Below are 27909 nucleotides of genomic sequence, written 5' to 3' on the forward strand. Positions count from 1 at the left end.
ATTCTTATATTCTATTTTTGGCTCTTCCCTTACTCTTTTCTTTTTATTATTTCTTATTCTTTTTATTAACTTTTCTTGCAACTTCTCTTATTACCGGCCTTTTTTTTTTTCTATACTTTACCTCTTCTTATTTTATTCTTTTTTTTTTTTTATTATTATTTTTTTTTAACTCCTTTTATTTATTTATTTATTTTATTTTATTTTTTTTTATTATTATTATTATTTTTTTATTTTTTATTATTATTTTAAGAATTATTTTAAGTATGCTAAATATTGTTTAATAACCTACATTTTAATATTTTATTTTTTTAAGTTTTCTTACTAACACTTTCTTTTCATAGCTTCAATAGTATCACTGACCATATTTGGCTGTGAGACGTGGGCATAGCCGGCCGGACTGGCAAATAAAATACCCCCATCGGGTTGGTGTTACTATTGAAATTATATCGTGTACTTTGTATAGGCTTTTTTAAATTAAAATTGACTCTCATTTTTGTCAATAGCTTTAAGAAAATAAATAAATAAATAAATATTCCGAACATATTTCGATCTTAGCTTGGGTGAGAATTAGCAAAAATAAATCTATAATTTTGTTTAACTAATCTATATATATAAAAGAGAGTTGTGTAAAAGTGTCTTAGCACTTATAACTCGAGATCTGCTGGACCAATTTTCATGGTTTTTGATTTGTTGGATTTGTCTCCGCCACGAGTAGGTCAGTAGATCTTTAAAATACTGAAAAAATTTGACGAATACTTGAAAAACGCGGTTTGTTCCCTAAAGATTCAAATTTCCATTTATACTCAGTAGCCTTGACAACAGTGACAGTTTCGGTCCTGTATAGAAGTAAATAAACAAATGTAGTCAGTCAGTCTACGGCACAGCCTCAAGCAGACCTGACTATTCAACAAAAAAAAAAGACTATTAAAAAAAAAAAAAAAAAAAAAAAAAAAAAAAAAAATATTAAAAAAAAAAAAAAAAAAAAAAAAAAATTTTCCAAATCAAAAAGAAAAATACTTCAGATCAAAAACCTGCAAAAATTCAAAAAAATCAAAAGATTAAAACCTGACTAATCAAAAATAAATAAAAAATTCGAAATTAAAAAAAAAAGAAAGTTAACTATTAAAAAGTGTATTTTTGGTTTTTTATATTTTTGGACTTTTAAACTTTATAAATAATAATTGGGCGCGTGCGTACAAAAGCTAAATATCTCGAATGTTCAGGTATTTGTTTGTCTCAAACATAAATTTGTGTAAATTATTTATATTTATATTTCTCGATTGTTTTATATGGTTTTGTGCGACGGCAGTATTACTATTAATAAAAATGCCGCGTCCTAGAAGATCTAATCTTTCCCGGCGGCATCGGAATATCGCGAGTCAATTATCTGACGAAGAACGAGAAATCGCCCGAGAAAGGCGCCGCGTTAGTACCCAGAAAAGAAGGGCCTTAATTCGTGCTTCTCAAAGAGAAGCAGCCCATGAAATGGCAATAAGAAATGGTTCAAGGATTGATTTGAATCGAGAAGCGTTTCGATATGATTGCACCATTGACTATAGCTTGAATCGTTTAGTTTGCATTGGTCCAATGGACGTTGTTTGCCAGCATTTTGGCGCATTGAAGTTTGCTGGTGAAACGCCCGGTTTGTGCTGCCTTAGTGGTAAAGTGACATTGCCATTAGTGGTCCCGCCACCAGAGCCATTGCGTTCCCTACTTTTCTAGCGAGCACTCAAAAATACAATGCCTGTTTCCAATTCGGGGCAGAGACAAATCCAACAAATCAAAAACCATGAAAATTGGTGCAGCAGATCTCGAATTATAAGTTTTGTAACAAACTCTACTTTGTTTTATATATATAGAGACTGTTAGGCGGTACTAGTATATAATAAATTTTGTTTTGATCTTGATTGCAAACATATAAATTTATCAACTTATGACGTTCGCCTTCAGTTTACTGCTCTTGACGGGAGACTGAAGTGAGTTTGAGGATCAGATTGCTAGTATATCATTCCTATCGATGCTTGGTAACAGCTTTAAAATATTTTTCAAAAATGTTCACGTCCACATATGCGGACATGAGGCGATCGATTCGATGAAGACATAGGAGGTGTTCATAGAGCTCGGACATTTTTCGTACTTTCAACTCGTTAATGATGGGTACTTCCAGATGGGGCTGTCGCAATATGTGACACGAATCATTCTCGAGTGAGTAGTGCTCCTCGCGAACCGCTAACCAGTTGAGGTTGAGGAGTATGTTGCAGAGTTTCTTTAGGTGCCCTATAATTCCGCGAGCTACGTCAACCAGATGCGCTGTTGATTGGACACGATATACTCCAGCTCAAGTTTGGCAATGCGTAGATCTGTGCTGCGATATTTGCGCTCGCCTATCCACAGTATGGGGCGATCCTCGACACTTGTAAGAGAAAGTTAACAATCTCTTTCCGGCGCCCGTAAAGCATGCTTTTCTCTGCTTGCGTGAACTTCAAGTGCAAAGCAAACGATTCATCTCTATGTCCATCATGTGGTATGCCCGTCTATGCATTGATATCCAAACGATCCGCGTGGCCAGGGCTATAAACTGTTCGTCAGTGAGTTTATAGGTTAACGTTATATTGTTGCACTTATTCGGGTGATGGATTTGGTCGTCTTGGTAGCGCCCAAGAGGATCTCGCTATGCGAAATTGACTTAGATGGATCGAAAAAATACGTTTCATTTCGACTGTGCATCAATATGAACTCCACCAATCGTAGAAAATATTCAGAGTACATAAGTAGGCTCTTGGCGCTTTATGCACCAGTGATAGATTCATAAATGCGAGAAACTACCGGTTTAGAAACTCTTTGGGCATCAAGAATACGATCAGATCTCGTGCATCTGTGATGATCACTGTATCGCTCGATGGTCTTTTGATTTGATATTTTTTATCTCTGTTGGTTCGATCTGTAGGTACACTGGCCAATGGTCGTACCTAATACGTCAATAATTTATAGTCTATATTTCTCAAAAATTTTTAAACGCCTTACGGCTTGGTTTTAGTATCCAAAATGAAAATCTTGACCAGATCAAAACATATTTCTGCATTATGATTTGTATATTTGAATATACATTATATTTCAAAAACCAGTTCCAGCTTTTATTGTTCTGGTTCTGGTGGGTCTGACCTATGTATAGGGCCAACAGCAACAGCATAGCAGGCCGATGCCAAGACAGCTAGTACAGCAGTGAACAGAATCTATGAGTAAAAGACACCAAAATAAGATTGTAACTTCTGAGTGGGCAAGCAAATTTGTTTCCTTACCAGTTTCATGTTGATTGTAGCTTCCTTTAAAACGAAGATATCATTCGGACTTGGGCCTTCCATTTTATACCCTTTTTGAAAGCGTGACTGCAACGAATTGAAATAGATATGCGTATCCGTACTGTATCGATTTCACAAAATAAATTTGCTTGACATCTAGTCGGACACGGCCGGAACGTATCAGATTAGTTATTTGCACTAGAACTAAACCATGTGGAACATCACATTTACATTTGAGTCAGAAGACTCTTTTTGTTAATTTGAATGTGAGTAGGGGAAAAACGCGAGGAGTATCCAAATATTAAATTATTTTTTAAAACAGATCTATAATTTATTTCTAGCACATCTCATAATTGTATGTTAACTTGTGTATTGATTTTTGCCATATAGCAGATACCGACTCCAATGTTGCTAAGTTCTCAAAATTGAAGGTTAGCTTAAAATATAGCAGTATTATGAATGAGTTTGCAATTATTTATAATTGGTAAACATTCAATAAAACATTTAGTTCACATGCTGAAAATTTCATTCAAATTGGCAATAGGACGTGGCAAGCTGTGCTGAGCATTTTAAATATTTTTTCTATACATTCGAACATGCATGCATTTTCTATGCATATTCTAATAATCACAATTGCAATGCAAATATGCGTCAATTTTCTGTTAGCACATGAATTCCTGTCGAAACATCACCTTCTCCTCCTGATTAATCGTCTGCAGAAATTCGTGGTGCTGCTCAAAGCGCAGACTGTCGGATTTGTTGTCCCACGACCATTTCCAACTAAGGTACTTCTGCAATTCTTTTATTTTTCTTCTTTTTAGACTCATTCACGAAAGTGAAATGAGTATATTGGTTTTGTGCAATGTCCGTCTTGCTGTCCGTCCGTCTGTCCGTTTTTCCGTCTGTCCGTATGAACGCAATCTATTTCGGCGCTATTGAAGCTAAAGACTTAAACTTTGGAACACATACTCGTGTATATCTCCGATTTATAAAGTGTTAAAATTTTCCCGATTCGCCCACTAGGGGCGTGGCAAATTGGAAAATGCATTTTCCGATATACCAGAAGTCATTTGGTATGTAGGTCCGCGTCGACCACCCAAGATCACGAGCTATGGCGGATATATCTCCGCCCATTGGGGGTGTGACAAATCGGACTGCAAGTAAGCTAATGTTTCAATTCTATAAAGATGGGTGAAAAAATTATATATCTACGCCTACTAAGGGCGTGTTAAATCGGACCTGAATATATATTGATTTTTCGAATTCGGCTATATTTTGGACACTATTGATGCTCGAGACCTTAGTAACTGGAAGTCATGGCATCATTTCTTTAACCACGGCAAGCCGTATCTATTATGTTTATTCTTGATCAGGGCGACGAGCTGAGTCGATTTATCCCTGTCCGTTTGTCTGTCCGTCCGTCTGTTCGTATGTTTGAACGCGCCGATCTCAGAAGATATACATTGTTTTCCTAGGTCTGTGTATACCACGCGTATATCGAGTTTTGCTTTAAAAATCGATAATTTGTCCCGTTATTTTGTTATCGATTAAAAGCATTATCGAAAACCAGTAATAAATTAATATCTCATACATCTTTAAAGCTAGAGTCACCAAATTTTTAATGTAGATTTATATGTACTTTATGGAGTTTTGATTTCTATCAAAATTTACCCCCACCCCTAATTCATCCCCTCACCCACATGTTTGTAAAATGAGTATTTCAAATAGTAGAGACTTGTGCTTTGGCAAATACATGCATATCTATATTATATTCATAATCTGAAGATAGTCCATCCACAAGAAAAGTTATTGGGCAATTAAGTTCCCATAGTAAGCCCACACGGTAGTCCGAATAATTGTTGAAATATTAATTCTTAGAAGAGTTCAGGGGATTGCGTAGTCGAGCAGTCTCGACTAGAGCTTTCTCACTTGTTTTTGGTTGATCAAAAAATCAGAGGCACAGGATTAGTAATCTTTAAAGAGGGTATGAGATTTAAGATAAAAATTTCCGCTTGGCCACTCCCATATTAGAGTACATATACATATGCATGTATGTATATCATGAAGTAGAGTAATATATTAACATTATATGTATCGACAGTCGCATCATTTGTTGGGCATCATATCGACATGAACAATTGTAATGGTATACCAGAATAATTGATACTTTAAATTTTTCTTTTAAAATCTTGTTTCTATATATTGAAGAAATGAAAGTCGTGTACACTGTTTATACGGATTAAAAAAAAAAAAATTGTGTACTAATTTACAGTTAATGAATCAATGAAAATTTATAATTGTATTTTGCTTTTTTAAAATATAATTTATTAGCGGAGTTTGCATATATTGGACTATAAGAAGTACAAAACTGTATTTTCCATTAGTCCGTGAAGTGACACATTGATATAGTCAAGGATATTCCGAACATATTTCGATCTTAGCTTGGGTGAGAATTAGCAAAAATAAATGTATAATTTTGTTTAACTAATATATAATAAATTTTGTTTTGATCTTGATTGCAAACATATAAATTTATCAATTTATGACGTTCGCCTTCAGTTTACTGCTCTTGACGGGAGACTGAAGTGAGTTTGAGGATCAGATTGCTAGTATATCATTCCTATCGATGCTTGGTAACAGCTTTAAAATATTTTTCAAAAATGTTCACGTCCACATATGCGGACATGAGGCGATCGATTCGATGAAGACATAGGAGGTGTTCATAGAGCTCGGACATTTTTCGTACTTTCAACTCGTTAATGATGGGTACTTCCAGATGGGGCTGTCGCAATATGTGACACGAATCATTCTCGAGTGAGTAGTGCTCCTCGCGAACCGCTGAGGAGTATGTTGCAGAGTTTCTTTAGGTGCCCTATAATTCCGCGAGCTACGTCAACCAGATGCGCTGTTGATTGGACACGATATACTCCAGCTCAAGTTTGGCAATGCGTAGATCTGTGCTGCGATATTTGCGCTCGCCTATCCACAGTATGGGGCGATCCTCGACACTTGTAAGAGCAAGTTAACAATCTTTTTCCGGCGCCCGTAAAGCATGCTTTTCTCTGCTTGCGTGAACTTCAAGTGCAAAGCAAACGATTCATCTCTATGTCCATCATGTGGTATGCCCGTCTATGCATTGATATCCAAACGAACCGCGTGGCCAGGGCTATAAACTGTTCGTCAGTGAGTTTATAGGTTAACGTTATATTGTTGCACTTATTCGGGTGATGGATTTGGTCGTCTTGGTAGCGCCCAAGAGGATCTCGCTATGCGAAATTGACTTAGATGGATCGAAAAAATACGTTTCATTTCGACTGTGCATCAATATGAACTCCACCAATCGTAGAAAATATTCAGAGTACATAAGTATGCTCTTGGCGCTTTATGCACCAGTGATAGATTCATAAATGCGAGAAACTACCGGTTTAGAAACTCTTTGGGCATCAAGAATACGATCAGATCTCGTGCATCTGTGATGATCACTGTATCGTAATCGTATGACGTATATCGCTCGATGGTCTTTTGATTTGATATTTTTTATCTCTGTTGGTTCGATCTGTAGGTACACTGCCCAATGGTCGTACCTAATTCGTCAATAATTTATAGTCTATATTTCTCAAAAATTTTTAAACGCCTTATGGCTTGGTTTTAGTATCCAAAATGAAAATCTTGACCAGATCAAAACTTATTTCTGCATTATGATTTGTATATTTGAATATACATTATATTTCAAAAACCAGTTCCAGCTTTTATTGTTCTGGTTCTGGTGGGTCTGACCTATGTATAGGGCCAGCAGCAACAGCATAGCAGGCCGATGCCAAGACAGCTAGTACAGCAGTGAACAGAATCTATGAGTAAAAGACACCAAAATAAGATTGTAACTTCTGAGTGGGCAAGCAAATTTGTTTCCTTACCAGTTTCATGTTGATTGTAGCTTCCTTTAAAACGAAGATATCATTCGGACTTGGGCCTTCCATTTTATACCCTTTTTGAAAGCGTGACTGCAACGAATTGAAATAGATATGCGTATCCGAACTGTATCGATTTCACAAAATAAATTTGCTTGACATCTAGTCGGACACGGCCGGAACGTATCAGATTAGTTATTTGCACTAGAACTAAACCATGTGGAATATCACATTTACATTTGAGTCAGAAGACTCTTTTTGTTAATTTGAATGTGAGTAGGGGAAAAACGCGAGGAGTATCCAAATATTAAATTATTTTTTAAAACAGATCTATAATTTATTTCTAGCACATCTCATAATTGTATGTTAACTTGTGTATTGATTTTTGCCATATAGCAGATACCGACTCCAATGTTGCTAAGTTCTCAAAATTGAAGGTTAGCTTAAAATATAGCAGTATTATGAATGAGTTTGCAATTATTTATAATTGGTAAACATTCAATAAAACATTTAGTTCACATGCTGAAAATTTCATTCAAATTGGCAATAGGACGTGGCAAGCTGTGCTGAGCATTTTAAATATTTTTTCTATACATTCGAACATGCATGCATTTTCTATGCATATTCTAATAATCACAATTGCAATGCAAATATGCGTCAATTTTCTGTTAGCACATGAATTCCTGTCGAAACATCACCTTCTCCTCCTGATTAATCGTCTGCAGAAATTCGTGGTGCTGCTCAAAGCGCAGACTGTCGGTTTTGTTGTCCCACGACCATTTCCCACTAAGGTACTTCTGCAATTCTTTTATTTTTCTTCTTTTTAGACTCATTCACGAAAGTGAAATGAGTATATTGGTTTTGTGCAATGTCCGTCTTGCTGTCCGTCCGTCTGTCCGTTTTTCCGTCTGTCCGTATGAACGCAATCTATTTCGGCGCTATTGAAGCTAAAGACTTAAACTTTGGAACACATACTCGTGTATATCTCCGATTTATAAAGTGTTAAAATTTTCCCGATTCGCCCACTAGGGGCGTGGCAAACTGGAAAATGCATTTTCCGATATACCAGAAATCATTTGGTATGTAGGTCCGCGTCGACCACCCAAGATCACGAGCTATGGCGGATATATCTCCGCCCATTGGGGGTGTGACAAATCGGACTGCAAGTAAGCTGATGTTTCAATTCTATAAAGATGGGTGAACAAATTATATATCTACGCCTACTAGGGGCGTGTTAAATCGGACCTGAATATATATTGATTTTTCGAATTCGGCTATATTTTGGACACTATTGATGCTAGAGACCTTAGTAACTGGAAGTCATGGCATCATTTCTTTAACCACGGCAAGCCGTATCTATTATGTTTATTCTTGATCAGGGCGACGAGCTGAGTCGATTTATCCCTGTTCGTTTGTCTGTCCGTCCGTCTGTTCGTATGTTTGAACGCGCCGATCTCAGAAGATATACATTGTTTTCCTAGGTCTGTGTATACCACGCGGATATCGAGTTTTGCTTTAAAAATCGATAATTTGTCCCGTTATTTTGTTATCGATTAAAAGCATTATCGAAAACCAGTAATAAATTTATATCTCATACATCTTTAAAGCTAGAGTCACCAAATATTCATAATCTGAAGAAAGTCCATCCACAAGAAAAGTTATTGAGCAATTAAGTTCCCATAGTAAGCCCACACGGCAGTCCATGCGTGTTTATGCGTGCATGTTTCTTGTGTATGCAGATAGGCGCGAATAATTGTTGAAATATTAATTCTTAGAAGAGTTCAGGGGATTTCGTAGTCGAGCAGTCTCGACTAGAGCTTTCTCACTTGTTTTTGGTTGATCAAAAAATCAGAGGCAAAGGATTAGTAAACTTTAAAGAGGGTATGAGATTTAAGATAAAAATTTCCGCTTGGCCACTCCCATATTAGAGTTCATATACATATGCATGTATGTATATCATGAAGTAGAGTAATATATTAACATTATATTATATGTATCGACAGTCGCATCATTTGTTGGGCATCATATCGACATGAACAATTGTAATGGTATAACAGAATAATTGATACTTTAAATTTTTCTTTTAAAATCTTGTTTCTATCTATTGAAGAAATGAAAGTCGTGTACACTGTTTATACGGATTAAAAAAAAAATTGTGTACTAATTGGGGTGTATAAGTCGGGAAATGCTTAATCTTCTACAGTTTTACAGTTAATGAATCAATGAAAATTTATAATTGTATTTTGCTTTTTTTAAATATAATTTATTAGCGGAGTTTGCATATATTCGACTATAAGAAGTACAAAACTGTATTTTCCATTAGTCCGTGAAGTGACACATTGATATAGTCAAGGATATTCCGAACATATTTCGATCTTAGCTTGGGTGAGAATTAGCAAAAATAAATCTATAATTTTGTTTAACTAATATATAATAAATTTTGTTTTGATCTTGATTGCAAACATATAAATTTATCAACTTATGACGTTCGCCTTCAGTTTACTGCTCTTGACGGGAGACTGAAGTGAGTTTGAGGATCAGATTGCTAGTATATCATTCCTATCGATGCTTGGTAACAGCTTTAAAATATTTTTCAAAAATGTTCACGTCCACATATGCGGACATGAGGCGATCGATTCGATGAAGACATAGGAGGTGTTCATAGAGCTCGGACATTTTTCGTACTTTCAACTCGTTAATGATGGGTACTTCCAGATGGGGCTGTCGCAATATGTGACACGAATCATTCTCGAGTGAGTAGTGCTCCTCGCGAACCGCTGAGGAGTATGTTGCAGAGTTTCTTTAGGTGCCCTATAATTCCGCGAGCTACGTCAACCAGATGCGCTGTTGATTGGACACGATATACTCCAGCTCAAGTTTGGCAATGCGTAGATCTGTGCTGCGATATTTGCGCTCGCCTATCCACAGTATGGGGCGATCCTCGACACTTGTAAGAGCAAGTTAACAATCTTTTTCCGGCGCCCGTAAAGCATGCTTTTCTCTGCTTGCGTGAACTTCAAGTGCAAAGCAAACGATTCATCTCTATGTCCATCATGTGGTATGCCCGTCTATGCATTGATATCCAAACGATCCGCGTGGCCAGGGCTATAAACTGTTCGTCAGTGAGTTTATAGGTGGCCAGGGCTATAAACTGTTCGTCAGTGAGTTTATAGGTTAACGTTATATTGTTGCACTTATTCGGGTGATGGATTTGGTCGTCTTGGTAGCGCCCAAGAGGATCTCGCTATGCGAAATTGACTTAGATGGATCGAAAAAATACGTTTCATTTCGACTGTGCATCAATATGAACTCCACCAATCGTAGAAAATATTCAGAGTACATAAGTAGGCTCTTGGCGCTTTATGCACCAGTGATAGATTCATAAATGCGAGAAACTACCGGTTTAGAAACTCTTTGGGCATCAAGAATACGATCAGATCTCGTGCATCTGTGATGATCACTGTATCGTAATCGTATGACGTATATCGCTCGATGGTCTTTTGATTTGATATTTTTTATCTCTGTTGGTTCGATCTGTAGGTACACTGCCCAATGGTCGTACCTAATTCGTCAATAATTTATAGTCTATATTTCTCAAAAATTTTTAAACGCCTTATGGCTTGGTTTTAGTATCCAAAATGAAAATCTTGACCAGATCAAAACTTATTTCTGCATTATGATTTGTATATTTGAATATACATTATATTTCAAAAACCAGTTCCAGCTTTTATTGTTCTGGTTCTGGTGGGTCTGACCTATGTATAGGGCCAGCAGCAACAGCATAGCAGGCCGATGCCAAGACAGCTAGTACAGCAGTGAACAGAATCTATGAGTAAAAGACACCAAAATAAGATTGTAACTTCTGAGTGGGCAAGCAAATTTGTTTCCTTACCAGTTTCATGTTGATTGTAGCTTCCTTTAAAACGAAGATATCATTCGGACTTGGGCCTTCCATTTTATACCCTTTTTGAAAGCGTGACTGCAACGAATTGAAATAGATATGCGTATCCGAACTGTATCGATTTCACAAAATAAATTTGCTTGACATCTAGTCGGACACGGCCGGAACGTATCAGATTAGTTATTTGCACTAGAACTAAACCATGTGGAACATCACATTTACATTTGAGTCAGAAGACTCTTTTTGTTAATTTGAATGTGAGTAGGGGAAAAACGCGAGGAGTATCCAAATATTAAATTATTTTTTAAAACAGATCTATAATTTATTTCTAGCACATCTCATAATTGTATGTTAACTTGTGTATTGATTTTTGCCATATAGCAGATACCGACTCCAATGTTGCTAAGTTCTCAAAATTGAAGGTTAGCTTAAAATATAGCAGTATTATGAATGAGTTTGCAATTATTTATAATTGGTAAACATTCAATAAAACATTTAGTTCACATGCTGAAAATTTCATTCAAATTGGCAATAGGACGTGGCAAGCTGTGCTGAGCATTTTAAATATTTTTTCTATACATTCGAACATGCATGCATTTTCTATGCATATTCTAATAATCACAATTGCAATGCAAATATGCGTCAATTTTCTGTTAGCACATGAATTCCTGTCGAAACATCACCTCCTCCTCCTGATTAATCGTCCGCAGAAATTTGTGGTGCTGCTCAAAGCGCAGACTGTCGGATTTGTTGTCCCACGACCATTTCCCACTAAGGTACTTCTGCAATTCTTTTATTTTTCTTCTTTTTAGACTCATTCACGAAAGTGAAATGAGTATATTGGTTTTGTGCAATGTCCGTCTTGCTGTCCGTCCGTCTGTCCGTTTTTCCGTCTGTCCGTATGAACGCAATCTATTTCGGCGCTATTGAAGCTAAAGACTTAAACTTTGGAACACATACTCGTGTATATCTCCGATTTATAAAGTGTTAAAATTTTCCCGATTCGCCCACTAGGGGCGTGGCAAATTGGAAAATGCATTTTCCGATATACCAGAAATCATTTGGTATGTAGGTCCGCGTCGACCACCCAAGATCACGAGCTATGGCGGATATATCTCCGCCCATTGGGGGTGTGACAAATCGGACTGCAAGTAAGCTGATGTTTCAATTCTATAAAGATGGGTGAAAAAATTATATATCTACGCCTACTAGGGGCGTGTTAAATCGGACCTGAATATATATTGATTTTTCGAATTCGGCTATATTTTGGACACTATTGATGCTCGAGGCCTTAGTAACTGGAAGTCATGGCATCATTTCTTTAACCACGGCAAGCCGTATCTATTATGTTTATTCTTGATCAGGGCGACGAGCTGAGTCGATTTATCCCTGTCCGTTTGTCTGTCCGTCCGTCTGTTCGTATGTTTGAACGCGCCGATCTCAGAAGATATACATTTTTTTCCTAGGTTTGTGTATACCACGCGGATTCGAGTTTTGCTTTAAAAATCGATAATTTGTCCCGTTATTTTGTTATCGATTAAAAGCATTATCGAAAACCAGTAATAAATTTATATCTCATACATCTTTAAAGCTAGACTCACCAAATTTTTAATGTAGATTTATATGTACTTTATGGAGTTTTGATTTCTATCAAAATTTACCCCCACCCCTAATTCATCCCCTCACCCACATGTTTGTAAAATGAGTATTTCAAATAGTAGAGACTTGTGCTTTGGCAAATACATGCATATCTATATTATATTCATAATCTGAAGATAGTCCATCCACAAGAAAAGTTATTGAGCAATTAAGTTCCCATAGTAAGCCCACACGGTAGTCCATGCGTGTATGTTTCTTGTGTATGCAGATAGGCGCGAATAATTGTTGAAATATTAATTCTTAGAAGAGTTCAGGGGATTTCGTAGTCGAGCAGTCTCGACTAGAGCTTTCTCACTTGTTTTTGGTTGATCAAAAAATCAGAGGCAAAGGATTAGTAAACTTTAAAGAGGGTATGAGATTTAAGATAAAAATTTCCGCTTGGCCACTCCCATATTAGAGTTCATATACATATGCATGTATGTATATCATGAAGTAGAGTAATATATTAACATTATATTATATGTATCGACAGTCGCATCATTTGTTGGGCATCATATCGACATGAACAATTGTAATGGTAATGGTGGACATGAACAGAATAATTGATACTTTAAATTTTTCTTTTAAAATCTTGTTTCTATCTATTGAAGAAATGAAAGTCGTGTACACTGTTTATACGGATTAAAAAAAAAAATTGTGTACTAATTGGGGTGTATAAGTCGGGAAATGCTTAATCTTCTACAGTTTTACAGTTAATGAATCAATGAAAATTTATAATTGTATTTTGCTTTTTTAAAATATAATTTATTAGCGGAGTTTGCATATATTCGACTATAAGAAGTACAAAACTGTATTTTCCATTAGTCCGTGAAGTGACACATTGATATAGTCAAGGATATTCCGAACATATTTCGATCTTAGCTTGGGTGAGAATTAGCAAAAATAAATCTATAATTTTGTTTAGCTAATATATAATAAATTTTGTTTTGATCTTGATTGCAAACATATAAATTTATCAATTTATGACGTTCGCCTTCAGTTTACTGCTCTTGTCGGGAGACTGAAGTGAGTTTGAGGATCAGATTGCTAGTATATCATTCCTATCGATGCTTGGTAACAGCTTTAAAATATTTTTCAAAAATGTTCACGTCCACATATGCGGACATGAGGCGATCGATTCGATGAAGACATAGGAGGTGTTCATAGAGCACGGACATTTTTCGTACTTTCATCGTTAATGATGGGTACTTCCAGATGGGGCTGTCGCAATATGTGACACGAATCATTCTCGAGTGAGTAGTGCTCCTCGCGAACCGCTAACCAGTTGAGGTTGAGGAGTATGTTGCAGAGTTTCTTTAGGTGCCCTATAATTCCGCGAGCTACGTCAACCAGATGCGCTGTTGATTGGACACGATATACTCCAGCTCAAGTTTGGCAATGCGTAGATCTGTGCTGCGATATTTGCGCTCGCCTATCCACAGTATGGGGCGATCCTCGACACTTGTAAGAGAAAGTTAACAATCTTTTTCCGGCGCCCGTAAAGCATGCTTTTCTCTGCTTGCGTGAACTTCAAGTGCAAAGCAAACGATTCATCTCTATGTCCATCATGTGGTATGCCCGTCTATGCATTGATATCCAAACGATCCGCGTGGCTAGGGCTATAAACTGTTCGTCAGTGAGTTTATAGGTTAACGTTATATTGTTGCACTTATTCGGGTGATGGATTTGGTCGTCTTGGTAGCGCCCAAGAGGATCTCGCTATGCGAAATTGACTTAGATGGATCGAAAAAATACGTTTCATTTCGACTGTGCATCAATATGAACTCCACCAATCGTAGAAAATATTCAGAGTACATAAGTAGGCTCTTGGCGCTTTATGCACCAGTGATAGATTCATAAATGCGAGAAACTACCGGTTTAGAAACTCTTTGGGCATCAAGAATACGATCAGATCTCGTGCATCTGTGATGATCACTGTATCGTAATCGTATGACGTATATCGCTCGATGGTCTTTTGATTTGATATTTTTTATCTCTGTTGGTTCGATCTGTAGGTACACTGGCCAATGGTCGTACCTAATACGTCAAAAATTTATAGTCTATATTTCTCAAAATTTTTAAACGCCTTACGGCTTGGTTTTAGTATCCAAAATGAAAATCTTGACCAGATCAAAACTTATTTCTGCATTATGATTTGTATATTTGAATATACATTATATTTCAAAAACCAGTTCCAGCTTTTATTGTTCTGGTTCTGGTGGGTCTGACCTATGTATAGGGCCAGCAGCAACAGCATAGCAGGCCGATGCCAAGACAGCTAGTACAGCAGTGAACAGAATCTATGAGTAAAAGACACCAAAATAAGATTGTAACTTCTGAGTGGGCAAGCAAATTTGTTTCCTTACCAGTTTCATGTTGATTGTAGCTTCCTTTAAAACGAAGATATCATTCGGACTTGGGCCTTCCATTTTATACCCTTTTTGAAAGCGTGACTGCAACGAATTGAAATAGATATGCGTATCCGAACTGTATCGATTTCACAAAATAAATTTGCTTGACATCTAGTCGGACACGGCCGGAACGTATCAGATTAGTTATTTGCACTAGAACTAAACCATGTGGAACATCACATTTACATTTGAGTCAGAAGACTCTTTTTGTTAATTTGAATGTGAGTAGGGGAAAAACGCGAGGAGTATCCAAATATTAAATTATTTTTTAAAACAGATCTATAATTTATTTCTAGCACATCTCATAATTGTATGTTAACTTGTGTATTGATTTTTGCCATATAGCAGATACCGACTCCAATGTTGCTAAGTTCTCAAAATTGAAGGTTAGCTTAAAAATATAGCAGTATTATGAATGAGTTTGCAATTATTTATAATTGGTAAACATTCAATAAAACATTTAGTTCACATGCTGAAAATTTCATTCAAATTGGCAATAGGACGTGGCAAGCTGTGCTGAGCATTTTAAATATTTTTTCTATACATTCGAACATGCATGCATTTTCTATGCATATTCTAATAATCACAATTGCAATGCAAATATGCGTCAATTTTCTGTTAGCACATGAATTCCTGTCGAAACATCACCTCCTCCTCCTGATTAATCGTCCGCAGAAATTTGTGGTGCTGCTCAAAGCGCAGACTGTCGGATTTGTTGTCCCACGACCATTTCCCACTAAGGTACTTCTGCAATTCTTTTATTTTTCTTCTTTTTAGACTCACGAAAGTGAAATGAGTATATTGGTTTTGTGCAATGTCCGTCTTGCTGTCCGTCCGTCTGTCCGTATGAACGCAATCTATTTCGGCGCTATTGAAGCTAAGGACTTAAACTTTGGAACACATACTCGTGTATATCTCCGATTTATAAAGTGTTAAAATTTTCCCGATTCGCCCACTAGGGGCGTGGCAAATTGGAAAATGCATTTTCCGATATACCAGAAATCATTTGGTATGTAGGTCCGTGTCGACCACCCAAGATCACGAGCTATGGCGGATATATCTCCGCCCATTGGGGGTGTGACAAATCGGATTGCAAGTAAGCTGATGTTTCAATTCTATAAAGATGGGTGAAAAAATTATATATCTACGCCTACTAAGGGCGTGGTAAATCGGACCTGAATATATATTGATTTTTCGAATTCGGCTATATTTTGGACACTATTGATGCTAGAGACCTGAAATTTGGTATATATACGCGGGTTGACCATCAAGTCCAACGAGCTATGGTAGATATATGGGGCGTGGCAAACCGCAAACCTCCTACAGTTTCAAATTTGGATAGTTGAGTTACTGGTAGCCTTTTCTATCGATGTCCCAAAAATAATTTTTAAGCCTCTTTAGGGGCGTGGCATATCGAAAAATACCCTGCAATTTTCACATTTTTTTAGCGTAAGAATTCAAATTTTGCATTTAGTTGCTCGGTGCTCGTTCTAAGAACTGGCCAAAAATGAGGAGTCTACGGCCACTAAGGGCGTGGCAATCGGCATTTATAGTGCCCATATTGCGGCATTTATATGCGTGAGCCATCTATTTATGTATTTGTTCACATAAATAGGCTTAATAGGCATTGATAGCACGCAAGGAAACATTTTTATAAAATTAATAAAATATAAAAAAGCTAAAATAACAAAAATTTGCAATTTTCAAAAAGAGTTTTCCGCAGGATTTGAACTCGCACCCCAGCCAAATAGCTGTTTGTCAAAATATCTAAAATAAGGATCGCTGGCGCTTCTGCCTACAGCACCAACTCGTCGTTTCGAGCAATAGAAGTTAAAACGAAATCACATTATTGTTATGACGCCACATAGCAAAGAGAAGCCAGTGTAGCGGCTGGAAATTCAAAAACAATGCAAAGACAAATCAATCGCAACGAGATTCTTAAAATATGCTAGAGTACGCATTTATGTGTACATACATACACACATACAAATGAGCGCGTGTATAAGGCTGGAATGCTTGATGCTATGCGTGCAGACTTACATATATACATATATATATGTATGTATTTACGTATATGAATTTGAGGGCTATTTAAGAAGAAACAAATTTAAACTTATAAAATTATTCGACTAAGAAAAAGAAAAGAGTTAAGTGCCATTCATTCAAGCTCGCACCTTCCCAATAAAATATATTTTTTATAAAAAACGAAATATGTATGAAAGAAAAAAAAATAATAATAACATCGAAGAGGTTTCGAACCTCCCCTACTCTAACATAATTGCGTCGCCCATAGCACCCGCACCACTGCTTCGCTTGACCAGCCGGTTGCTAAAATAGAATAGCTTAATAAGAGAGCGTCATCAGACAAAACTACAGTAACGGCTAGAAAGTCCAGAAATCAATCGAAATTCTAAGAATGTGAGAAAAGGCGCATTTCTGTCTGTAGGAAAATCGCTCTGATCTGCTGCTAGCTTGAAGCCGGTATCCAATATATGGATATAAATATATAATAAAAATCAAAATTGTATAAATTATATATGTATGTAATTTGAATGCAATGATGCAATGATCATAGCAATAGCTATCGATGATTTTCCAATTCTAATGGGATCATGCCCTGTTTTTTGTTGCGCACTAGACTTGAAAATTGCACTATATACTCTGGTTGACAGCGTTTGGGCTGTGAATGAGTCTTCTGCAATCGGTATCGCCCGACTGCAACGTTCTTACTTGTTATTTTTATTTAAATACATAGTTTTATACCCCGAACCCATTAAAAATGGGAAATCAGGATGGTTTTGTTAAAAGTATGTAACAGGCAGAAGGAGGCGTGGCAGATCAGGGTGACGAGCTGAGTTGATTTAGCTCTTTCTGTCTGTCCGTATGTTTGAAAGTTTGATCTCAGAATATATAAGAGCTAGAGACTTGAAAATTTTTATACACTGAACCCATTTTCAATGGGAAATCAGGGTATAATGGTTTTGTTGAAATGTATGTAACAGGCAGAAGGAGGCGTGGCAGACCCCACAAAAAAGTATATATATTCTTGATCAGGGCGACGAGCTGAGTTGATTTGGCCCTGTCCGTCTGTCTGTCCGTCCGTCTGTCCGTATGTATGAACGCGTCGATTTGAGAAGATATAAGAGACTTCAATTTTTTTTTAAATGTCCGTAATTACAGCGCGCATATCAAGTTTATCATTAAAAATCGATAACTCATCCCGATCTTTTTTTATCGATAAAAAACCTTATCGAAAACCAGTTATAAAATTATATCTCCTACACCTTTATTGCTAGAGTCTCCAAATTTTTTACTTATGCTAATATGCAATTTATGCAATTTCGGTTTTTGTTAAAATTTACCCCCCACCCCCTCACCCTCATGTTTGTAAAAAGCGTATTTTAAGTACTAGAGACTTGTGCTTTGGTAAATACATGCATATCCATGTTGTTATCATAATCTAAAAGTTTCATGAAGATCGTATGTCCACAAAAAAGTTATTAAACAATTAAGTACTCATAGTAAGCCAATATTGCAGCCCATGCGTGTTTATGCGTGGGTGCTTGTGTGTGTATGTGTGTATTTTTTTTTTTTTTTTTTTTTTTTTTTTTATATTCATTTATTGACAAAATAAAAAATTGCAAGTTGTGTGGTGGCTAGGATAGCGCGCGGTGCTTGCGGGACGGCCGTAAAGCATTGCTTCGCAAGCACTATGCGCTACCTTAGCCTGGGACAGCTCGTCTTCTCAGTCGCTCGACTCTGCGGAGCTCCATCATCACTGTGGCCGCGAAGGTGCTTGTTAGTTCCCAAGCTTCCTCCGATTCCAGCATGGCGTTGACTAAGTTGTCCGCTCTGATGGAGCGGCCCACTGCCTCTTCCAGACGACGCCTCTCCTCCAGGAACCGTCCACATTCGAAAAGAATGTGGTTGGCGTCTTCCACATGTCCTCGCTCGCACCAGGGGCACTCGTCAGATTCCTCGTGGCCAAAGCGCTTCAAATAGCTCCGAAAGCATCCATGACCCGAGAGGATCTGCGTAAGGTAGAAGTTAACCTCGCCATGTTTGCGGTTAACCCATGGTTCAAGCTCCGGGATGAGCTTGTGCGTCCACCGCCCTTTAGCTGAGCTATTCCACCTTCTTTGCCATCGTGCGATGCTGTTCGCCCTGACAGCGTTGAGTCGCGTAGGCCCGTGCGAATTCCGCTCCACGGCTTCGGCGACCAAATACTCCAGTGGCACCATACCGGCTATGACGAGCGCCGCGTCATCGGAGATAGTCCTGAAAGCGCAGCTGACTCTGATTGCGCTCAGCCTGTAGATCGCGCAAATGCCTCGGCTGTAGCTCGGCGTTGCCATCGCTCTTGCCCATATTGGCGCAGCATAGAGGATGACAGACCTAATGACGCTCATTAGGAGGAGACGTCGTTGCTGTTTAGGTCCCCGCGTGTTAAGCATGATTCTCGAGAGAGCTCTACAAGAATCAGCTGCCTTTTTTATGCACATATTCTAAGTGCTCGCGGAAAGTTAATCTTGTGTCTATCATGACACCAAGATATCTTATCGCCCTCTTTGACGCAATGGTGACGCTGCCGATCTTTATATTGGCAGTTTCCACTCTTTTGCGACTGCTGACTAGTACCACTTCGGTCTTGTGTGCCGCTAGCTCGAGCCCAGCTCCTGTCAACCAGCTTCGTATGCGATTGATACTTTCGCTGCACATATCCTCTGTATCTTTGAGCTCCTTTCCTATGGCTACGACAGCTACATCATCAGCAAAGCTAATGGTGTGCGCGCCTGCTGGTAGTTCCAAGCGCAGTACGCCGTCGTACATGATGTTCCATAGGAGAGGCCCCAGCACTGAGCCTTGGGGTACTCCAGCTGACACTGTATAAGTTTGGGGACCCTCACTCGTGTTGTATACAAGTGTTCTTCCTCTGAAGTAGCTCTTTATTATCTCTCTTAGATATTTAGGGATATTATATTGTGACAGCGCATTCAGTATCATATCCCAACTAGCTGTGTTGAAGGCATTCCTTACATCCAGGGTTGCGATGATGCAGTATTCCTTCGTCCCGTGCCTCCATCTGGTGCCTTGAATAGCGGAAGTGGCCAGACCGACAACTTTGTTAAGCGCGTCCGTTGTTGACCGGGCCTTCCGGAAACCAAATTGGTTTGGTGACAGGCCTCCGGCGCTTGCAATCGCAGTCTCCAGCCTAGAGCAGATCAGTTTCTCAAACACCTTTCCCATGGTGTCTAAGAGACAGATCGGTCTGTACGAAGATGGCTCATCTGGTGGTTTGCCAGCCTTGGGTAGCAATACCAGATTTCTTATATTCATTTATTGACAAAATAACAAATTGCAAGTTGCATGGTGGCTAGGATAGCGCGCGGTGCTTGCGGGACGGCCGTAAAGCATTGCTTCGCAAGCACTATGCGCTACCATAGCCTGGGACAGCTCGTCTTCTCAGTCGCTCGTCTCTGCGGAGCTCCATCATCACCGTGGCCGCGAAGGTGCTTGTTAGTTCCCAAGCTTCCTCCGATTCCAGCATGGCGTTGACTAAGTTGTCCGCTCTGATGGAGCGGCCCACTGCCTATTCCAGACGACGCCTCTCCTCCAGGAACCGTCCACATTCGAAAAGAATGTGGTTGGCGTCTTCCACATGCCCTCGCTCGCACCAGGGGCACTCGTCAGATTCCTCGTGGCCAAAGCGCTTCAAATAGCTCCGAAAGCATCCATGACCCGAGAGGATCTGCGTAAGGTAGAAGTTAACCTCGCCATGTTTGCGGTTAACCCATGGTTCAAGCTCCGGGATGAGCTTGTGCGTCCACCGCCCTTTAGCTGAGCTATTCCACCTTCTTTGCCATCGTGCGATGCTGTTCGCCCTGACAGCGTTGAGTCGCGTAGGCCCGTGCGAATTCCGCTCCACGGCTTCTGCGACCAAATACTCCAGTGGCACCATACCGGCTATGACGAGCGCCGCGTCATCGGAGATAGTCCTGAAAGCGCAGCTGACTCTGATTGCGCTCAGCCTGTAGATCGCGCAAATGCCTCGGCTGTAGCTCGGCGTTGCCATCGCTCTTGCCCATATTGGCGCAGCATAGAGGATGACAGACCTAATGACGCTCATTAGGAGGAGACGTCGTTGCTGTTTAGGTCCCCGCGTGTTAAGCATGATTCTCGAGAGAGCTCTACAAGAATCAGCTGCCTTTTTATGCACATATTCTAAGTGCTCGCGGAAAGTTAATCTTGTGTCTATCATGACACCAAGATATCTTATCGCCCTCTTTGACGCAATGGTGACGCTGCCGATCTTTATATTGGCAGTTTCCACTCTTTTGCGACTGCTGACTAGTACAACTTCGGTGTGCGCGCCTGCTGGTAGTTCCAAGCGCAGTACGCCGTCGTACATGATGTTCCATAGGAGAGGCCCCAGCACTGAGCCTTAGGGTACTCCAGCTGACACTGTATGAGTTTGGGGACCCTCACTCGTGTTGTATACCAGTGTTCTTCCTCTGAAGTAGCGCATTCAGTATCATATCCCAACTAGCTGTGTTGAAGGCATTCCTTACATCCAGGGTCGCGATGATGCAGTATTCCTTCGTCCCGTGCCTACATCTGGTGCCTTGAATAGCGGAAGTGGCCAGACCGACAACTTTGTTAAGCGCGTCCATTGTTGACCGGGCCTTCCGGAACCCAAATTGGTTTGGTGACAGGCCTCCGGCGCTTGCAATCGCAGTCTCCAGCCTAGAGCAGACCATTTCCCATGGTGTCTAAGAGACAGATCGGTCTGTACGAAGATGGCTCATCTGGTGGCTTGCCAGCCTTGGGTAGCAATACCAGATTCTGGGCTTTCCATTTTGCCGGGAACGTCTCTTGGATCAGGCATTCGTTAAATAATTCGGCGAACGTACTTGGGTGCAAGGCGAGGGCTAGCTTTAGCGCACGATTTGGGATCCCGTCCGACCCTGGAGCTGTGTTGGTTCTAAGACCTCGGAGAACTACTGATATTTCTTCCTCTGTAACTAAAACAATTTCAGTGCTCGTTGAGCCCTGATCAGCAGACTCGGACTCAGGGGCGTGAATGGAGCTTAATCTTTCTGGAAAGAGTGTTTCCACAATCGATTTAAGCTCCAGACGATCCGTAGGCTGCACCTGTCTACCTGCGTATAGTCTTTTAACTACTATCTTATATGCCCTGCCCCAAGGGTCATATTCGGCTGAGTCGCACAACTGTAAAAAACATTCTCTTTTGCGTGCCCGAATGGCCTTCTTCAGCTGTCTTCTAGCTGCCTGGTAAGCTAACTGTTTCTCAAGAAACGTTGGCCTACCGCGAGCCCGTTAGTAGCTTCTTCTCGCCTGGATGCATTTGCGACGAATGTCACCTATTTGCTCATGTTGTCGCGTGAACTGCTTGCGGCGTAACATGCTGCTATTGCAGGCACTCTGTATTTGGGCTACCATTTGGCATGCTCTGGCCTCAGCATTACCAATTGTACCCAGAGACTGAATGGCCTCTGAAAAGACCGCGGGATCAAAAGCATCTAGCCGATACGACTCCCTCCACAATGTTGACGCCCTGGCAGGTGGCTCACCTATTGTGAACAGAAGAGCCGTATGATCGCTGCCTGTATAGCTATCGCAATGGCTCAATGTTGCTCCCCGAAAGAGGGATGAAGTGACAAAAGTAATGTCGATAACAGACCCGTATCCCGCCCGACTGAAGGTGTACTCATGGCCAGTGTTGAGCAGTGCAACATCTAGTGTCGCGAAGATCTCCAGTAGGATACGACCTCTGGCATTTGTTGTGGGGCTACCCCATTCTAGCGCCCAGGAGTTAAAATCTCCAGCTATAATGGCCTTCCGACCCCTAGCATCCTCGGCAAGCTCGTCGAGCACCGTCGTGAATTCACTGAGCTGCATGCTGGGGGCCAGATAGCAACTGTAAAGCCATAAGCTACCATATCGGCCACGTACGAACCCATTGAATGACTTAACATTCGAAAGTACGTTTGTTGAGTTGCCGCATACCCACAACGCAGCTTTGCCATTAACGTCTGTTGACCATGTCCTAGGGCAGCTGGTTCTACAGTGGTGAGGCTCACTGAGAAAAACTACATCTATACATTTTTCCCTAATGGTCTGCTCTAGAAGATCTTGGGCAGCAATACAATGATTTAAGTTAAGCTGCAAAAACCTTAACATTTCATTTTACGAGCAGCTTCACGGTAAGATGGGCACTTGAAGCTGCCTGCTGAATGGTCCGTCTGCTTTTCACCTTTCCGGATGCAGAGGCTACATTTTGGTGGCTTGGTGCATGCTTTGGCACTGTGACCCATCTCTCCACACCTGAAACAGGCGCCCTTTAAGTGACAGTCGCTGCCGCAGTTTGCTGCCATATGACCGTAATCGAGGCACTTGAAACAGCGTTTAGGCTGCTCCACGGCTCGGATACGGCAAACTACCCATCCTATTCTAATTTTGGACAGCTCGAGCAGAGTTTTAGCTTTCCCAATTGGAAGAGCAACCGTAGCTATTTGCTGTCCACCAAAAGCTGGCCGAAGCGATTTGATAGCCTCAATGGGGAGTGAGCTATCCTTCAACTCCACCCTAATTGCCTCCAAGATCTCCTCTTTGGTCGCTAACTCATCTAGATCGCGAATCTCAACTTGAGCCGATTCGGTAAGTGTTTTAACTACCGCTCTTTTCCGGCGCCCGTAAAGCATGATTTTCTCTGCTTGCATGAACTTCAAGTGCAAAGCAAACGATTCATCTCTATGTCCATCATGTGGTATGCCCGTCTATGCATTGATATCCAAACGATCCGCGTGGCTAGGGCTATAAACTGTTCGTCAGTGAGTTTATAGGTTAACGTTATATTGTTGCACTTATTCGGGTGATGGATTTGGTCGTCTTGGTAGCGCCCAAGAGGATCTCGCTATGCGAAATTGACTTAGATGGATCGAAAAAATACGTTTCATTTCGACTGTGCATCAATATGAACTCCACCAATCGTAGAAAATATTCAGAGTACATAAGTAGGCTCTTGGCGCTTTATGCACCAGTGATAGATTCATAAATGCGAGAAACTACCGGTTTAGAAACTCTTTGGGCATCAAGAATACGATCAGATCTCGTGCATCTGTAATGATCACTGTATCGTAATCGTATGACGTATATCGCTCGATGGTCTTTTGATTTGATATTTTTTATCTCTGTTGGTTCGATCTGTAGGTACACTGGCCAATGGTCGTACCTAATACGTCAAAAATTTATAGTCTATATTTCTCAAAAATTTTTAAACGCCTTACGGCTTGGTTTTAGTATCCAAAATGAAAATCTTGACCAGATCAAAACTTATTTCTGCATTATGATTTGTATATTTGAATATACATTATATTTCAAAAACCAGTTCCAGCTTTTATTGTTCTGGTTCTGGTGGGTCTGACCTATGTATAGGGCCAGCAGCAACAGCATAGCAGGCCGATGCCAAGACAGCTAGTACAGCAGTGAACAGAATCTATGAGTAAAAGACACCAAAATAAGATTGTAACTTCTGAGTGGGCAAGCAAATTTGTTTCCTTACCAGTTTCATGTTGATTGTAGCTTCCTTTAAAACGAAGATATCATTCGGACTTGGGCCTTCCATTTTATACCCTTTTTGAAAGCGTGACTGCAACGAATTGAAATAGATATGCGTATCCGTACTGTATCGATTTCACAAAATAAATTTGCTTGACATCTAGTCGGACACGGCCGGAACGTATCAGATTAGTTATTTGCACTAGAACTAAACCATGTGGAACATCACATTTACATTTGAGTCAGAAGACTCTTTTTGTTAATTTGAATGTGAGTAGGGGAAAAACGCGAGGAGTATCCAAATATTAAATTATTTTTTAAAACAGATCTATAATTTATTTCTAGCACATCTCATAATTGTATGTTAACTTGTGTATTGATTTTTGCCATATAGCAGATACCGACTCCAATGTTGCTAAGTTCTCAAAATTGAAGGTTAGCTTAAAATATAGCAGTATTATGAATGAGTTTGCAATTATTTATAATTGGTAAACATTCAATAAAACATTTAGTTCACATACTGAAAATTTCATTCAAATTGGCAATAGGACGTGGCAAGCTGTGCTGAGCATTTTAAATATTTTTTCTATACATTCGAACATGCATGCATTTTCTATGCATATTCTAATAATCACAATTGCAATGCAAATATGCGTCAATTTTCTGTTAGCACATGAATTCCTGTCGAAACATCACCTCCCTCCTCCTGATTAATCGTCCGCAGAAATTTGTGGTGCTGCTCAAAGCGCAGACTGTCGGATTTGTTGTCCCACGACCATTTCCCACTAAGGTACTTCTGCAATTCTTTTATTTTTCTTCTTTTTAGACTCATTCACGAAAGTGAAATGAGTATATTGGTTTTGTGCAATGTCCGTCTTGCTGTCCGTCCGTCTGTCCGTTTTTCCGTCTGTCCGTATGAACGCAATCTATTTCGGCGCTATTGAAGCTAAAGACTTAAACTTTGGAACACATACTCGTGTATATCTCCGATTTATAAAGTGTTAAAATTTTCCTGATTCGCCCACTAGGGGCGTGGCAAATTGGAAAATGCATTTTCCGATATACCAGAAATCATTTGGTATGTAGGTCCGCGTCGACCACCCAAGATCACGAGCTATGGCGGATATATCTCCGCCCATTGGGGGTGTGACAAATCGGATTGCAAGTAAGCTGATGTTTCAATTCTATAAAGATGGGTGAAAAAATTATATATCTACGCCTACTAAGGGCGTGTTAAATCGGACCTGAATATATATTGATTTTTCGAATTCGGCTATATTTTGGACACTATTGATGCTCGAGGCCTTAGTAACTGGAAGTCATGGCATCATTTCTTTAACCACGGCAAGCCGTATCTATTATGTTTATTCTTGATCAGGGCGACGAGCTGAGTCGATTTATCCCTGTCCGTTTGTCTGTCCGTCCGTCTGTTCGTATGTTTGAACGCGCCGATCTCAGAAGATATACATTGTTTTCCTAGGTCTGTGTATACCACGCGGATATCGAGTTTTGCTTTAAAAATCGATAATTTGTCCCGTTATTTTGTTATCGATTAAAAGCATTATCGAAAACCAGTAATAAATTTATATCTCATACATCTTTAAAGCTAGAGTCACCAAATTTTTAATGTAGATTTATATGTACTTTATGGAGTTTTGATTTCTATCAAAATTTACCCCCACCCTTAATTCATCCCCTCACCCACATGTTTGTAAAATGAGTATTTCAAATAGTAGAGACTTGTGCTTTGGCAAATACATGCATATCTATATTATATTCATAATCTGAAGATAGTCCATCCACAAGAAAAGTTATTGAGCAATTAAGTTCCCATAGTAAGCCCACACGGTAGTCCATGCGTGTATGTTTCTTGTGTATGCAGATAGGCGCGAATAATTGTTGAAATATTAATTCTTAGAAGAGTTCAGGGGATTTCGTAGTCGAGCAGTCTCGACTAGAGCTTTCTCACTTGTTTTTGGTTGATCAAAAAATCAGAGGCACAGGATTAGTAAACTTTAAAGAGGGTATGAGATTTAAGATAAAAATTTCCGCTTGGCCACTCCCATATTAGAGTTCATATACATATGCATGTATGTATATCATGAAGTAGAGTAATATATTAACATTATATTATATGTATCGACAGTCACATCATTTGTTGGGCATCATATCGACATGAACAATTGTAATGGTATACCAGAATAATTGATACTTTAAATTTTTCTTTTAAAATCTTGTTTCTATCTATTGAAGAAATGAAAGTCGTGTACACTGTTTATACGGATTAAAAAAAAAAAAAATTGTGTACTAATTGGGGTGTATAAGTCGGGAAATGCTTAATCTTCTACGGTTTTACAGTTAATGAATCAATGAAAATTTATAATTGTATTTTGCTTTTTTTAAATATAATTTATTAGCGGAGTTTGCATATATTCGACTATAAGAAGTACAAAACTGTATTTTCCATTAGTCCGTGAAGTGACACATTGATATAGTCAAGGATATTCCGAACATATTTCGATCTTAGCTTGGGTGAGAATTAGCAAAAATAAATCTATAATTTTGTTTAACTAATATATAATAAATTTTGTTTTGATCTTGATTGCAAACATATAAATTTATCAATTTATGACGTTCGCCTTCAGTTTACTGCTCTTGACGGGAGACTGAAGTGAGTTTGAGGATCAGATTGCTAGTATATCATTCCTATCGATGCTTGGTAACAGCTTTAAAATATTTTTCAAAAATGTTCACGTCCACATATGCGGACATGAGGCGATCGATTCGATGAAGACATAGGAGGTGTTCATAGAGCTCGGACATTTTTCGTACTTTCAACTCGTTAATGATGGGTACTTCCAGATGGGGCTGTCGCAATATGTGACACGAATCATTCTCGAGTGAGTAGTGCTCCTCGCGAACCGCTGAGGAGTATGTTGCAGAGTTTCTTTAGGTGCCCTATAATTCCGCGAGCTACGTCAACCAGATGCGCTGTTGATTGGACACGATATACTCCAGCTCAAGTTTGGCAATGCGTAGATCTGTGCTGCGATATTTGCGCTCGCCTATCCACAGTATGGGGCGATCCTCGACACTTGTAAGAGCAAGTTAACAATCTTTTTCCGGCGCCCGTAAAGCATGCTTTTCTCTGCTTGCGTGAACTTCAAGTGCAA

The 27909-nt window shown here is 39.4% G+C and overlaps 2 protein-coding genes and 5 long non-coding RNA genes across 7 annotated transcripts; all 7 read right to left on the reverse strand.

Annotated features, from left to right (window-relative positions):
* Positions 1 to 1874: 1874 nt before the first annotated feature.
* LOC122756889 lies at positions 1875 to 6353 on the reverse strand. Its single transcript, XM_044007705.1, has 3 exons — positions 6287 to 6353; positions 6149 to 6231; positions 1875 to 2254 (listed from the first exon to the last, which is right to left on the reverse strand). Exons 1-3 carry the CDS (start codon positions 6351 to 6353, stop codon positions 2012 to 2014), a joined length of 393 nt encoding a protein of 130 aa, XP_043863640.1. The 3' UTR covers positions 1875 to 2011.
* LOC26528139 lies at positions 3072 to 4113 on the reverse strand. Its single transcript, XR_001448807.3, has 2 exons — positions 3300 to 4113; positions 3072 to 3233 (listed from the first exon to the last, which is right to left on the reverse strand). It is a non-coding gene; the product is annotated as an uncharacterized LOC26528139 (long non-coding RNA).
* A 631-nt stretch (positions 6354 to 6984) lies between the features above and the next one.
* LOC122756866 lies at positions 6985 to 7976 on the reverse strand. The gene is made up of 2 exons (XR_006356726.1): positions 7214 to 7976; positions 6985 to 7147 (listed from the first exon to the last, which is right to left on the reverse strand). It is a non-coding gene; the product is annotated as an uncharacterized LOC122756866 (long non-coding RNA).
* A 1472-nt stretch (positions 7977 to 9448) lies between these two features.
* On the reverse strand, positions 9449 to 27876 carry LOC122756890. Its single transcript, XM_044007706.1, has 4 exons — positions 27810 to 27876; positions 27672 to 27754; positions 14013 to 14048; positions 9449 to 9973 (listed from the first exon to the last, which is right to left on the reverse strand). The coding sequence occupies exons 1-4, from the start codon at positions 27874 to 27876 to the stop codon at positions 9767 to 9769; spliced, it is 393 nt and encodes a 130-aa protein (XP_043863641.1). The 3' UTR covers positions 9449 to 9766.
* Positions 10871 to 11962, reverse strand: LOC26528484. The gene is made up of 2 exons (XR_001448693.3): positions 11100 to 11962; positions 10871 to 11033 (listed from the first exon to the last, which is right to left on the reverse strand). It is a non-coding gene; the product is annotated as an uncharacterized LOC26528484 (long non-coding RNA).
* Positions 14884 to 15549, reverse strand: LOC26527600. Its single transcript, XR_001449511.3, has 2 exons — positions 15113 to 15549; positions 14884 to 15046 (listed from the first exon to the last, which is right to left on the reverse strand). It is a non-coding gene; the product is annotated as an uncharacterized LOC26527600 (long non-coding RNA).
* LOC26528224 lies at positions 24512 to 25424 on the reverse strand. The gene is made up of 2 exons (XR_001448797.3): positions 24741 to 25424; positions 24512 to 24674 (listed from the first exon to the last, which is right to left on the reverse strand). It is a non-coding gene; the product is annotated as an uncharacterized LOC26528224 (long non-coding RNA).
* Positions 27877 to 27909: the final 33 nt, after the last annotated feature.

The sequence above is a fragment of the Drosophila mojavensis genome, unplaced genomic scaffold, assembly GCF_018153725.1.
Source record: "Drosophila mojavensis isolate 15081-1352.22 unplaced genomic scaffold, ASM1815372v1 contig_19, whole genome shotgun sequence".
NCBI lineage: Eukaryota > Metazoa > Arthropoda > Insecta > Diptera > Drosophilidae > Drosophila > Drosophila mojavensis.

Coding starts and splice junctions, on each gene's coding strand:
- LOC122756889 (XM_044007705.1), bottom strand. CDS start 6,353: ATGCTTTACGGGCGCCGGAAAAAGATTGTTAACTTGCTCTTACAAGTG. Junction 6,232..6,286: donor GTCGAGGATCGCCCCATACT/GTGGATAGGCGA, acceptor GCCAAACTTGAG/CTGGAGTATATCGTGTCCAA. Junction 2,255..6,148: donor ACCTAAAGAAACTCTGCAAC/ATACTCCTCAGC, acceptor AAACTCTGCAAC/ATACTCCTCAACCTCAACTG.
- LOC122756890 (XM_044007706.1), bottom strand. CDS start 27,876: ATGCTTTACGGGCGCCGGAAAAAGATTGTTAACTTGCTCTTACAAGTG. Junction 27,755..27,809: donor GTCGAGGATCGCCCCATACT/GTGGATAGGCGA, acceptor GCCAAACTTGAG/CTGGAGTATATCGTGTCCAA. Junction 9,974..14,012: donor ACTGGTTAGCGGTTCGCGAG/GAGCACTACTCA, acceptor GCGGTTCGCGAG/GAGCACTACTCACTCGAGAA.